At 51.4% G+C, this 14,732-nt stretch overlaps 1 protein-coding gene across 1 annotated transcript; it reads left to right on the top strand.

The window, feature by feature from the left end:
- The first annotated feature begins 5,610 nt into the window (after positions 1 to 5,610).
- Positions 5,611 to 12,050, top strand: LOC140068843 (uncharacterized). The gene is given in 9 exon segments (XM_072114225.1): positions 5,611 to 5,766; positions 5,956 to 6,035; positions 7,865 to 8,291; positions 8,744 to 8,835; positions 8,837 to 9,492; positions 9,534 to 10,083; positions 10,085 to 10,323; positions 10,732 to 10,868; positions 11,904 to 12,050. Coding segments are annotated over 9 exon segments (2,484 nt in total).
- Positions 12,051 to 14,732: the final 2,682 nt, after the last annotated feature.

The following is a 14,732-nucleotide window of genomic DNA, read 5'->3' on the forward strand; positions in this document are numbered from 1 at the left end:
GCTATGTTGAAGAAGGAATAAAGCCGCATCAAGGGGCAGAGTGTAGTCATCAATCTGCCTAATCGTAGATTGGACTGCGTCCCAAAAGGGAGTCAAAGTGGGACATGACCAGAAAGTGTGAAGGAACGTGCCCTCTGCCGCCCCACACCTCCAGCATGTTGGGTCCGCAACCGGAAACAGGCTATGGAGTCTGGACGGGACCCGATACCATCTGGATAGCAATTTGTAGTTACCTTCTTGGAAGCGTGAACTGATAGATGACTCGTGAGATAGAGAGAAAATTCCCTCCCTTTGCTCTTGTGTAAACGTCACTTGGAGATCTTGTTCCCACTGGGAGATGAAGCGAGGAGGGGGTTGGTTTTCTGGACATTATAAGATGTTATAAGTAATGGAGAGGCCATGTCTCAACTGTCCGGTGCCCGAGCATATAGTTTCAAAGGGAGTAAGAGTATCGTCGTAAGAGTCTGGGGGGGGTAAGGTGTGCAGGAAGGACTGTAGTGTGAAGGTGCGCCAAGGACTCAGAACCGAAACCCCTGAGGACTCTGCTATGTTTAGAGGGGATCGCCAAGAGTTGTTTGCTCGGAAATGTGAAACATTACATATGCCAGCTGTCCTCCAATTGCGGAAGACCGGGTCTTCCAACCCCGGAGTGAATTTGGGGTGCCCCAAAATAGGGGACATGGACGAGTGAGCGGAGATGAGAGGGCCTCTAACAACATCTGAATGGCATGCTTTTAGAGTAGGCTATATAGTCGGGTGGTTGCGCAGTCCGAGTGTCAAGGATTTGTCGAGCCACGGGGTGGCAGATAATGGTACCGTTGAGGAGTACTGTTCAAGGGGTACCCAGGATTTACTTTTAGCGTGGCGACACCAGTCAATCACTCTCACTAAATGTGCCGCCCGATGGTAGGATCTGATGTCCGGAAGAGCAAGACCCCCCCGGTCTTTGGGTCTACATAAGACCTCCCTTTTCAGTCTCGCCGGTTTTCCGGCCCGTATGAATGAATGCTGGATGGCTTGGATTGTGCGAAAAAAGACCGACGGAAGGCAAATGGGAAACGCTTGAAAGAGGAAGAGAATGCGGGGGAGAACGTTCATTTTGAAAATTGCGCAGCGTCCTAGCCATGTAAAGGTGTTTTTACCCCAGGAATCGCAATCTGCTTTTATCGCCTTTAAGAGTGGAGGGAAGTTTAATCGATATAAGTCTTTGGGGTCCAGGGGGATCTGAGTCCCCAGGAAGGATAGTGCCTCTGAAGACCACTTGAAGGAAAATGCCCCTGCTAGATGGTCCCTCTCAACGGAGGACAAGGTCACAGCTAAGGCTTCTGACTTCGAGAAGTTTATTTTAAAATTCGACCATCGAGAGTATTCATGGAGGCATTTCATCAAGTTGGGGAAGGATACTCTGGGATTGGTCACAAAGAATAAGAGATCATCCGCGTATGCAGCAATCTTCGATTCCTGACCGCCAATTGTTAGGCCGGAGATGTCTGGGTTAGCTCTGATGTGGCGTAGGAGTGGCTCGAGGGTCAGGACGAAGATGAGTGGTGATAAGGGGCAACCTTGTCGGGTACCGTTGTGTACTGGAAAACTGTTAGAGAGAATACCGTTGACCCGGACCATGGCCGTAGGGATTGAATAGAGGGACAGAATCCAATGCATCATATTGGACTTTAACCCAATGCTGCGCAGTGTCTCAGCCATAAAGATCCAATTAACCCTATCAAACGCCTTTTCGGCATCTGTGGATAGCAGCGCTAAGGCTTTAGAGTGCGTGCAAGCGTGGTGTATTATATTAATGGTTCTCGTGGTGTTGTCCCTGGCCTCGCGACCAAGGAGGAATCCTGCTTGGTCAGGATCTACAATTTTGACTATTAGAGGCATGAGACGAGTGGCAAGTATCTTGGAAAATAGCTTAGTATCCACATTAAGAAGTGAAATGGGCCTATAGCTGGCACACTGCGCGGGATCCTTCCCAGGTTTTGGTAGGACCGTGATGTTGGCTCGCAATGAGTCCGTGGGTGGGGGCCGACCGGAGGTGAGTGAGTTGAAGGCGGCTAGCATGTGGGAGGATAGTTCTACCATAAGGCGTTTGAAATAGATGAGTGAGAACCTGTCGGGTCCGGGGGCCTTCCCGTTTGGGGAGTTCTTGATGGCATCCGTTAGTTCTTCCGATGTTATTGGGCCCTCTAAGGAAGTGAGATCGTCTTCTGATAAGGAGGGGAGCCCTGAGCTTGCAATGTAGGCTTGTACCTGGTTTCGGAAGCCTGCCCGCGAGGTATCTGGATTTGTGCCATCTACCGAGTATTGAGCTGCATAATAGTCGCGGAACTCAGCGGCGATTTCTTTGGGCAGGGAGACGCGTCGAGATTGAGGGGACATAAGTTACCGCTCTTTGCGCCCGTAAGGCTCTCGCTAATCCCCTGCTACTTTTATTCTCAAATTCGTAGAAGAATCTGCGACATTTTGAAAGGGTACTTTTCGCTTTATCAAGGAGGACGTTTTTAAGTTCGTCGCGAGTTTGTGTTAGTTGGGCACGCAGTTCCGGATCTAGCGAACGTTTGTGACGCGTTTCCAGGTCCCTGAGTTGCCCCAGTAGAGATGAAATTTTTGCTGCCTTCTCTTTTTTGAGCCTAGCCCCTAGCCCCATGACTCATAAGGGTCCCTCTGGACATTATCTTGTGTGCTTCCCATGCCAAATAGGGGTCTGAAATTTCTCCCTCACATTTGTGGGCTGCTAGGTCTCGTTTGACATCCGCCAATGCGAGAGCATCATCTAGGAGGTGTGGATTGAGTCTCCATTGCCACTGGCGGGGAAGGTGGGAGTGCAAGGAAAGTGGGACCGTTGTGAGGGCATGATCCGAAAATGAGATTGTGTCTATTTGGGAGTCCCTAAGATCCGGTAAGTGCAGGTGTTTAATGAAAAACATGTCGAGTCGCGAGTATACATCATGAGGGGGTGAGTAAAATGAAAAATCCCGGTCCGTCGGGTGTAGCAGTCGCCATGCATCTACAAGTCTATGATCGTGAAATGTGCGTCTGATGTAACGTAGGGCAGGGCCTGACAGTTGAGACACTCCCGAGGATATATCCAGAGTGGGATCAAGGGCCACGTTAAAGTCCCCCCCAAGGATTACCACCCCCTCCTCGAATTCACCCAAGCGGTCCAGAAAAATAGAAAGAGCTCTACCTTGTCCGGAGTTGGGGAGGTAAAAAGATGCGAAGGTGTAGACCTGGGATGAGACACGTCCCTTCACAAGTAGCATGCGTCCCTCATCATCAGAACGAGAGTCCAGAAATTCCCAGGGCAGCGTTCTAGAGATCAAGATGCTTGTCCCCCTGGCTTTCGGGTCTGTGGTATGACTGTGATAGGCATGTGGAAAGTGTGAATCCGTCAGGCGGAATGGCTTACGGAGGCATAGGTGGGTTTCCTGTAAGAAAGCAACCTGTAATTTTTTGCTACGCAGCAAGTTAAAAAGGATTGAGCGCTTACCCGGGCTGTGAAGTCCTTTAACGTTCAAGGAGCCCACCGTCAGGGCTGATTGGGCTGCAGTGGCCATGGTCAGTGGCTGACCAGAGCTGCCGGAGGAAGAGAAAGGGAAAGGGCAGGAAAAGAGGGAGAAACAGAAAGGAAAGAGAAAAAGGTGGATGCAGAGGAGGGGGGGGGGGATACGGGAAAGAAAGAAGGGCACAAAAAGAAAAAAAAAAAAAAGAAAGGAGGGGAAAAACCCAAAACACTAGGAAGTAGAAGTTAGGTTGTGCGCCCTACCACAGAGATTAAGGGCGAAAGGCGGGAGACCACCGGGTTAGTTAATGGGGAACGTGAGAGACTACAGGGTCGCTACCGCGAACCAACAGGGCCCAAAAGGAAAGGGCAACCACGTCCCTCAGCCTGTGTGGGAGATCCCTTCCAGGCTGCGGGAGGCACATAACTTGAGGGGGCCCACCGGTCAACCCCCCCCCCCCCCCGCGCGCCAACATTAAACAAAGGTTAAATGTAAGGCAGTTACAATTTGCATAACTAGAAAACAGTTACTGTATGAAGGCAGCTACATGTGGAGTCAGTACTTAAGCTTCAAACGGCAGAGGTGCTCATAAGTCCGGGAAGTCCCCAGGCAGATTCGGAGAGTCCGTGGCCGAAGTTCTGCAGCAGGCGGCTCAGAGCGTCTAATTGGAGTGGGTGAGCGGTCCCTTCTGCGATGCCTTTGTCGACCAGGTCCAGACGATTCCGCTGGAACTTGTAGCCAATCTGGTAGCGAGATCGGGGAGATGTTGAGGAAGGAGAAGAGTGCAGGCAGGTCCGCAGGCCGTCTCAGTGTGAAGACCTCGGTGTCTCTTCTGACGATGAGATGAAAAGGGTGGCCCCAACGGTAGGACCCTCCACTATCTTTGATCTTGGCTAGAAGGGGTTGGAGGGTGCGTCGCATGTATAGAGTGCGGGCGGATATGTCAGGTAGCAGTTTGACTAGTAGTGGTCCGTAGGACCATGCAGCTTGGATAATGCGTTCTTTATCTGTGAAATAATGCAATCTGCACAGGACGTCCCGGGGAGTCTCCGAATCAGGGCGGCCCAGTCGTTGAACTCTATGCACCCGATCTATTGCAAACGGAGAGTCGGAGGAGTTGTTAGTTACCAGATTGAAAATGTCTGTCACTCTCGTCTGCAGGTTATCTGATGGGTGGCGTTCAGGCAAGCCTTTAATCCTTACATTATTACGGCGCCCCCTGTTCTCCTGATCGTCTAGTTGCAGATAGAGGGTTTGGAAGTGCATTTGGGCTGTAGTAGAGGCACGTTCAAGTGTTTCCACTCTGTCAGACAATGAAGTAAGGGCAAGTTCAGTGGCCGCTGTGCGCTCAGCTATCTCATCCACTTTCTGCCTCACAGCTTCTAAAGCCTGTTGTTGTGAATGCTCCAGGCGCGCTACTACAGAGTCCAAGTCCCCTTTAGTAGGAAGAGCCATTATGAGTTCTTTTAGAACCTGCATGTCTGAAAGGGAAGTTGCAGGTGATGGGGGCTGAGCTGCTCCTAACTGGATAGGGGGGTCATATGGTGTCTCCCTGCTCCTTTCACTGGCCATTATGGAGCCGTTAGGGGGGGGACTCCTGCACTTGGCACTGACCTGATGTGCTGCCTCCAGCACTGCTGGACCGTGGGGATGGAGCTGTGGCCGTGCTGGGCTTCCCCCTTACTCCAGCGCTGGTATTCCCCTGAAGAGGAGCTGCTGCGGCATTGCCGGGTGATCCCCTCACTCCGGCGCTAGTGGCCGAGCCGGAGTCGGCATGTGCAGGCTGTTGCCGCATGGAGGGGCGCTGCGGTGCCATATTGGATGGTCCCGTTGCGGGAGTTAAGAACCTCCCGATGCCCGCCGTGCGAGCAGGAGCCGCGTTTTGGGGACCGGAGGGGTTGTTGGCACGGCTGCCTCTTTTTGCCGGCATACAGGCGCGGGTGTTCCGGACCGGAGGCCCAAGATAAAGCCCTGTCGGCGCGGAGCTCAAGCGCTGAGCGTCTTCACGGCAGAGTTCTCCTAAAACTCCTTGGATTCCGAGTGTTGGCGCTGCCCCTTTCATTATTGTCTTTTGACGAATTCCACGTCCACCTTTGCTCTGTCCATGCCCTCAGATGTCCCTGTGGTGGAAGATTTGGTGCAGGACCTCAAATCAATCTGGGAACAGACACATCAGTCTCTGCTTCAGTCGTCGGTCCGCACCATGACCCAAGCTGATAAAATGCGCAGGTCTGCTCCAGTTTTCTCTCCGGGTGACAAGGTATGATTATCAAACGTCCGGCTGAAGATTCCTAGGTACAAGCTTGGTCCACGTTTTCTGGGGCCATTCCAGGTGATAAAGCACATAAATCGTGTGGCTTATAAACTCCGCCTTCCTCCCACTATGCGCATCCTGAACTCCTTCCACATCTCTCTCCTGAAGCCTGTCATCTTGAACCGCTTCTCTCAGCAATCTCCTCCTCCTTCTCCTGAAGCTGACTCCACTGATGTCTTTGTGTTAAAGGAGGTTCTGGAAACGAAGACAGAGAGGTAAGCGGTTCTTCCTTCTTGACTGGAAGGGGTTTGAGTCTGAAGAGAGATCTTGGGAGCCCGAGGACAATATCTTGGACCATGGCGGTATTTCCTAACAAAGAAGAGGGGGAGGCCAAAGGGGGGGGGACTGTCACAGGTGTCTCCCGTACTTCCTTACCTCCCCATGCTCCTGCAGCCCAACGCGTGAATCCCCGCCTCCTAGGTCGAAGATTTAAAGGGCCAGTGCACCGCTAATTGGTGCTGGCCATTTCCAGGAATTCTATAAAAGCCGGCCACTTCCTGCATCCCCCACCGGATGTTTGGGCTACATGCCTCAGAGAAAGCTTGTTTCGTTGCCTAGTCCCTGTTTGATGATTTCCCGTTGTGACCCCGATTCCGTTCACGACTTTGACTCCGTGCTACCCATCCTGATCTCTTGCTTTGTTCCTAACTTTGATCTGGTGCTGCCTGTTCCTGACCACGATTCTGCCTCACGACTTTGTACCACGCCTTGGCCACCACCACGGGCAAAGTTTCACCTGTGGAGCGACCTGGTGGTACCACACCGCAGCAAGTCCATCCCGCTTTGCGGTGGGCTTAATGTGAAGACCAAGTGCCACTTAAACTCCACTCCCAGGTGTCGGCTTACAACATCACTCACGGTGGTACAGAGGATCCACTACCTCAGATCCTGACAGGAACACACATGTTTTGGGCTACTGAAGCATCAATTTCTTACCAGCGGTAACAGGTGTCTGTATTACAGCAGCAAAAGGTGTCAACAGCAAATGTCATCTACAATATCATCAATCATCAACAATCTGAGAGCAAGCACAATACAGTATCAGTGACTACAGCTGTATCTGAGGTAAATAAACCAGGTCTTATCTCCTGCATCTGAGCTCTGGTCCTGTCTGCTCCAAAGTTTCCCAGTTACTATCTACCAGCCAGTTACACCTTCAATTGCCTTGTGTGGGAACAGAACGGTCAGAAATTGCCTTACAGCCCAAAGCTGCAACAATCACATGTGCGGTGACTCTGTCCGGCTATATGACATGTGCGGTGACTCTGTCCGGCTATATGACATGTGCGGTGACTCTGTCCGGCTATATGACATGTGCGGTGACTCTGTCCGGCTATATGACATGTGCGGTGACTCTGTCCGGCTATATGACATGTCTGGACAAGACTCAGGGGAAGTTCCGTGTATCTGTAATATCCTATACATGCAGCAAGGTCTTCCTCCTGCTTAGAGACTTCCTGTAAATACCTCACGGATTAAGTGAATCCCGCAATTCACTTCAATTACCCTGGGAATATTATTGGGGTGTCCCACAGAAGCCGTGCTGCGATTTTTAGCCCCAAATCAAAAAGTGTGTTTTCTTAAAGAGACAGCGCACATTAAAACAAAATGGATTAAAAAGATGTGGGACAATTTCCCAGTGATAAAACACAGCAAAGATAAGAGCAGGAAAAGGAAGTCCCACTTCCTGCAGATGAGATTGCACGACCAAGACGCGCTCAAACCGACACTAAAGGTCATTGAAAACGATTACACTACAAAAGATGAGATCTGTGATAACCTGGAAGATCTATGGGAACGAGTTACCTCCCTCATTATTATATAAGCGACTTCTGGCAAAGTACATCACCTTCTTAAAAGAATCTAATATTGATGAAGCCTAAACAGAGCTGAACAAAGCAGAATCAGCAGACAGAGAAAGAGACGCCATGGTGCAGAATGCTAAAGCGGAACTCCATATCTCTCATTTACAGGAAACTAGATTGCACGCATCAAATTCATCCAAACATTCGTCATGTACATACTGATCATCATGCTTGAGAAGCTCAGTCCTGAGTGACAAATTACTAGGAGATGCAAAGGAATCCAAAATAAGATGTGCCTTCAGAGAAAAGGAATTATTGGCAGACGCTCAGGCTGAAAAAGAGAGAGCAGAAGCCGAGGCCAAGAGAGCAGAAACCGAGGCCACAAGAGCAGAGGCCGAAGCCAAGAGAGCAGAGGCCGAAGCCAAGAGAGCAGAGGCCGAGGCCAAGAGAGCAGGGGCCGAGGCCAAGAGAGCAGGGGCCGAGGCCAAGAGAGCAGAGGCCGAGGCCAAGAGAGCAGAGGCCGAGGCCAAGAGAGCAGAGGCCGAGGCCAAGAGAGCAGAGGCCGAGGCCAAGAGAGCAGAGGCCGAGGCCAAGAGAGCAGAGGCCGAGGCCACGAGAGCAGAGGCCGAGGCCACGAGAGCAGAAGCCGAGGCCAAGAGAGCAGAAGTTGAGGCCACGAGAGCAGAAACCAAGAGCAGAAGCCAAGGCCAAGAGAGCAGAAGCCGAGGCCAAGAGAGCAGAAGCCGAGGCCACGAGAGCAGAAGCAGAGGCCACGAGAGCAGAAGCCGAGGCCACGAGAGCAGAGGCCGAGGCCACGAGAGCAGAGGCCGAGGCCAAGAGAGCAGAGGCCGAGGCCAAGAGAGCAGAAGCCGAGGCCAAGAGAGCAGAAGCCGAGGCCAAGAGAGCAGAAGCCGAGGCCAAGAGAGCAGAAGCCGAGGCCAAGAGAGCAGAAGCCGAGGCCAATAGAGCAGAAGCCGGGGCCAAGAGAGCAGAAGCCGGGGCCACGAGAGCAGAAGCCGGGGCCAAGAGAGCAGAAGCCGGGGCCACGAGAGCAGAAACCAAGAGCAGAAGCCAAGGCCAAGAGAGCAGAAGCCGAGGCCACGAGAGCAGAAGCCGAGGCCACGAGAGCAGAAGCCGAGGCCACGAGAGCAGAAGCCGAGGCCAAGAGAGCAGAAGCCGAGGCCAAGAGAGCAGAAGCCGAGGCCACGAGAGCAGAAACCAAGAGCAGAAGCCAAGGCCAAGAGAGCAGAAGCCGAGGCCAAGAGAGCAGAAGCCGAGGCCACGAGAGCAGAAGCCGAGGCCACGAGAGCAGAAGCCGAGGCCACGAGAGCAGAGGCCGAGGCCAAGAGAGCAGAGGCCGAGGCCAAGAGAGCAGAGGCCGAGGCCAAGAGAGCAGAAGCCGAGGCCAAGAGAGCAGAAGCCGAGGCCAATAGAGCAGAAGCCGGGGCCAATAGAGCAGAAGCCGAGGCCAAGAGAGCAGAAGCCGAGGCCAAGAGAGCAGAAGCCGAGGCCAAGAGAGCAGAAGCCGAGGCCAAGAGAGCAGAAGCCGAGGCCACGAGAGCAGAAGCCGAGGCCACGAGAGCAGAAGCCGAGGCCACGAGAGCAGAGGCCGAGGCCACGAGAGCAGAGGCCGAGGCCACGAGAGCAGAGGCCGAGGCCACGAGAGCAGAGGCCGAGGCCAAGAGAGCAGAAGCCGAGGCCAAGAGAGCAGAAGCCGGGGCCACGAGAGCAGAAGCCGAGGCCACGAGAGCAGAAGCCGAGGCCACGAGAGCAGAAGCCGAGGCCACGAGAGCAGAAGCCGAGGCCACGAGAGCAGAAGCCGAGGCCACGAGAGCAGAAGCCGAGGCCACGAGAGCAGAAACCAAGAGCAGAAGCCAAGGCCAAGAGAGCAGAAGCCGAGGCCACGAGAGCAGAAACCAAGAGCAGAAGCCAAGGCCAAGAGAGCAGAAGCCGAGGCCACGAGAGCAGAAGCCGAGGCCACGAGAGCAGAAGCCGAGGCCAAGAGAGCAGAAGCCGAGGCCACGAGAGCAGAAGCCGAGGCCACGAGAGCAGAAGCCGAGGCCACGAGAGCAGAAGCCGAGGCCAAGAGAGCAGAAGCCGAGGCCACGAGAGCAGAGGCCGGGGCCACGAGAGCAGAGGCCGGGGCCACGAGAGCAGAAGCCGGGGCCAAGAGAGCAGAAGCCGAGGCCACAAGAGCAGAAGCCGAGGCCACGAGAGCAGAGCAGAGAAAAGGAGAAGCCGAGGCCAAGAGAGCAGAATCAGAGGCCACGAGAGCAGAAGCCGAGGCCACGAGAGCAGAAGCCGAGGCCACGAGAGCAGAGGCCGAGGCCACGAGAGCAGAGGCCGAGGCCACGAGAGCAGAGGCCGAGGCCACGAGAGCAGAGGCCGAGGCCACGAGAGCAGAGGCCGAGGCCACGAGAGCAGAGGCCGAGGCCACGAGAGCAGAGGCCGAGACCAGAAGCCGAGGCCACGAGAGCAGAAGCCGAGGCCACGATAGCAGAGGCCGAGGCCACGAGAGCAGAGGCCACGAGAGCAGAGGCAGAGGCCAAGAGAACAGAAGCAGAGGCTTGGATAAAGACTCTTCAAATAGAGATGGAAGAGGGAGTTGCATTAGCCAAAGTAAAGGTACTTGATCCATTTTGCTGTAGTAACAAAGGAGATCCCGGCACTCGCAGAATAATGCAAATCGTGTTTAATAGTAAGATCAACTTACAGCATGATGTGCAGGGACACAAAAACGGGAACGCGTTTTCGGCGCGATGTACAAGCCTTTATCAACCATACTACATAGCTAAACATCACACACATAAATACAAAGTTGCGATCTAAGCCCGCCCACTGACGTCACATCCTACCAGAAAGGGGATCTCCGTGGTGTGACGTAGTGGCTTCAGGTATTTTCCTCGTTTTCATTGCGTTTCTAGAAAGAGAGATTAGGACAAAATCAAAGCGTTAATACATCGATATTTGGTCAGAACTTGAAAGTAACTAAAACAGAGATAAAACTTACATTTATGCAAACATAAACATGTCTCTAAATGAACTATCACAATATTATGAAAGATCTTTTAAATCGTAATCACGATTTAACCCTTGTGGTTCCAAGGTCCCCAAGGTATGTATCCAATAAGCCTGGCGGCGACGAAGAAGAATTTTGATATTACCACCTCTGCGGGGAATTTGGATTTGTTCGATCACTTGGAACCTGAGCTGGGATATGGAATGTTTCCTTTCGTGAAAATGGTAAGGAAACGCAATAACCTGTTGTTACACCTAATGGTCGACTTATGCTTATTGATGCGGGATTTCACGGGTTGCATCGTTTCCCCTATGTATAGGTATCCACAAGGACACTTTATGGAATAAATTACATTTCGAGAGTTACATGTAAAATAACCCTGTATCCTAAAGGGTTGGCCAGTGTGGGGATGATGTAATGTATCGCCACGAAGAAAATTAGAGCATTCAGAACAGCTTAAACATGGGAATGTGCCTCTCTTCTGTGTCGCCAAAAAAAATTGTTTTGGTAATTTTTGTGTGCCCCCCATGTCAGCCCGTAAAAGTTTGTTCTGTAAATTTGGAGCCCTCTTGTTACAAATTAAGGGTGGATTCTGACTTCAGGGAACGATGTTTGAAGTATGCGCCAGTGTTTCCTGACTATTGTGTCAATCCTGCTATTAAAGGGATGATGTTGGTGGCTAAAGATTATCCTTTTTTTCCGCTCGTACCTTAGGTCTAGTTGTGCCCATGGATGCAGAACTTCTGGCCCCTTTCAGAAGATGTTCGGGATAACCTCTATCTCGGAATCTGGATTCCATCTAATCCAGCCTATTCTCCCTGGTACTCTCGTCTGACACTATTCTATGGACTCTTTGAAACTGGGAATTAGGGGCAGATTTTTTTGTGGCTTAGGGATGATTGCTGCGGTAGTGTAAAACACTTTTTCCTATCTGTATCCTTCCTATACAGGTCCGTACCCAAAGTCCCATCGGTCCTTTTGTATACTACTGTGTCCAAGAAACTGATGTTCACTTCGTTATGGGTCATAGTGAACTGGAGTTCACCATGTATCAAATGAAGGTGTTGTAGAAAAATCTCCAGGGTCCCCTGTGGCCCCGCCCACACGCAAAACACATAGTCGATAAAGCGACGCCATATTTTAACATGTCTTGAAAAGAGAGGTTGCGTATACACGTGTTCCTCTTCAAATGTTGCCATATAACAGTTTGCGTAGGGCGGGGCCACATTGGACCCCATTGCTGTCCCTCTCTTCTGCAGATAGTAGTTATCCTCTACGAGGAAATAGTTCTCAGAGAGGACAATTTCCAGCAGTTCCAACAAAAAGGACCTCACTTCTACAGAGATAGATGCATCACGACTCAGCATTTTTCCGACTGCTTCGATTCCCAGCTTATGTTCAATTGATGTATACAAGCTGACTACATCAATTGTAACCAATAGGTCAGTAGGTGTGATGTCGTCCAGGTGTTTGATCACATCAAGAAAAGATGTTGTGTCTAAAAGAAAAGAGGTAGTCTCCTTTACATAAGATGTCAGAATTTTTTTCCAGCACTTTAGCAGGAGGCGTCAGTACAGAGTTAGTGGAGGCCACAATCGGTCTTCCCGGTGGGTTGACCAAGGTCTTATGGACCTTCGTCAAGATGTATAAAACCGGTATTACCGGATCATGACTAATTAAGAATCTGGCCATATTGTTATCAATCAAAACCTTCTGTTCAGCCGTATTGACCAATGTCAGGAGTCTGGTTTTAATCCGTGCTGTTGGATAAGACGATAATTTCTCATAGGTCGCCTGGTCGGACAGTTGGTGATATATTTCTTTACTGTAAGCTGTCTTGTCCATAATGACAATGGCACCACCCTTTGTAGTAGACTCAATTGGGCTGGATCCAAGTTCTTAGAAGAGATGTTGATAACTAAGCTGGGTACAGTACCTGAGACCGGGTAAGAGGTGGTTGAGGAGGAGGTGCGTTCACCGCTGGGAACCGAGGCGGTGGATTGGTAGTTTCTGCGATGGTATCTGCCCCCGCGCCGGGTTTTCCTGGGGGTTCTCTGTTCCCACCTTTGCGAATAGGGCGACGTCTCCCTTGGTTGGTACTGCGGTCGCTGTTGGAGCTTGAGGAACGTGGATCGCGCCGTCTTCCAGATCTCGGTGCGCCATATTGCCAGACGGAGAAATCGCGCCATTTGTAGACCCTGTTGAGTCTGTAATCCTCCAGGTCTCGCAGATATTTGTTTCTTTTGGTGTCTTCCGTATCTTTGCGGTACTTATTTATTAAAGTCTCCACTGAAGATTTTAATGCAGAGAACTCTTCTGGTTTCATGCAATCTTGTAGTTGTTGTTCAGTTGCTTCCGTTTTGGAACGTAATTCCTCAATCCCCTTTTGTAAACGAGATATCGTGAGTACGATCAAGTCTAGAGAACATGTATTTAATATCTTCTCAAAGCTATTGCGGAAGTCTTCCTCCTCAGCGAAGAGGGTTGGTCGCAAATTAACCCTTAATCCATGGGGTATACGACCGGTTTTGTAGTATTCCACTAATGTCACGGAATGGAGTTCAAATGAGGTTAACTTCTTAAGATCCCTCTCCCAATCTTTCCTTTTGAAGACGTCCTGTGGGATATTGAGGACATCTGTGGAATTGGTCACCTGCGATAAGATATTGGCAGCTTCATCCTCGCTAAAAGTAAGCGTTGTTGCTGACATTGTTATAGAGGTGCTCGATCCGTAAACAGGTAGAACACGGCAATGGATGGACGGCACTCTGTAGGTATGCGGTGCTCCGGGTACGGCCTGGGCCTCAGTGTAGTAACAAAGGAGATCCCGGCACTCGCAGAATAATGCAAATCGTGTTTAATAGTAAGATCAACTTACAGCATGATGTGCAGGGACACAAAAAAGGGAACGCGTTTTCGGCTCGATGTACGAGCCTTTATCAACCATACTACATAGCTAAAAATCACACACATAAAGTTGTGATCTAAGCCCCGCCCACTGACGTCACATCCTACCGGAATGATCCATTTTGCTCACCACCACAGGAAACAGACAATCCAGTTGATCACACCAGTGATTATGTGCTGAAACAGTCGCCTGCAGCATTCCCTATTCTCAGTACTGTCAGCTCTACCTGGGGTTCCAGTGCCGTCCATAGCACCTCCACAAACTAATAATCTTCACCCTCATGGACAGTTATCTCACAAGATGGCTATCAGTTATTTTCTGGCTTACAGCATAATCATCAGTCATCAGAACTTCCAGAGGCTAAATGACAGCCCAACCCTGCAGCGACCTCATTCTACCCAGGAACATCTCACCCATACTCGCAACAAGCAGTGAGAAAGCAGATATGTCTGAGTTTGCTGGGTATATGGTTAGCAGGTAGCTGATGAACACCAGTCTCTCAAAATTTTACGACCGTGCAGAAAACTACAGAGCCTGGAAAACTTTCTTAGCTGCCATCGCCAATCTTAACCTAACCGCAGAGCAGGAGCTTGATCTCCCGGTTAAGTGGTTGGGACTAGGCTCTATAAATCGCAACAATAGCCTCTGGGCTTTCTATGCCTTCTCTCTCCTCCCTGCACCACACACTGCAGCTTCTCCTCTCCTCCCTGCACCGCACGCTGCAGATTCTCCTCTCCTCCCTGCATTGCACACTTCAGCTTCTTCTCTCCCCCCTGCCCCGCACACTGCAGGTTCTCCTCTCCTCCCTGCACCACACACTGCAGCGTCTCCTCTCCTCCCTTCACCACACACTGCAGCTTCTCCTCTCCTCCCTGCACCACACACTGCAGCTTCTCCTCTCCCCCCTGCCCCGCACACTGCAGGTTCTCCTCTCCTCCCTGCGCCGCACACTGCTGCTTCTCCTCTCCTCCCTGCACTGCACACTGCAGCTTCTCTCCTCCCTGCACCACACACTGCAGCTTCTCCTCTCCTCCCTGCACCACACACTGCAGCTTCTCCTCTCCTCCCTGCACCGCACACTGCAGCTTCTTCTCTCCTCCCTGCACTGCACACTGCAGCTTCTTCTCTCCTCCCTGCACCGCACACTGCAGCTTCTTCACTCCTCCCTGCACCGCACACT

The sequence above is a fragment of the Engystomops pustulosus genome, chromosome 7 (assembly GCF_040894005.1).
Source record: "Engystomops pustulosus chromosome 7, aEngPut4.maternal, whole genome shotgun sequence".
NCBI lineage: Eukaryota > Metazoa > Chordata > Amphibia > Anura > Leptodactylidae > Engystomops > Engystomops pustulosus.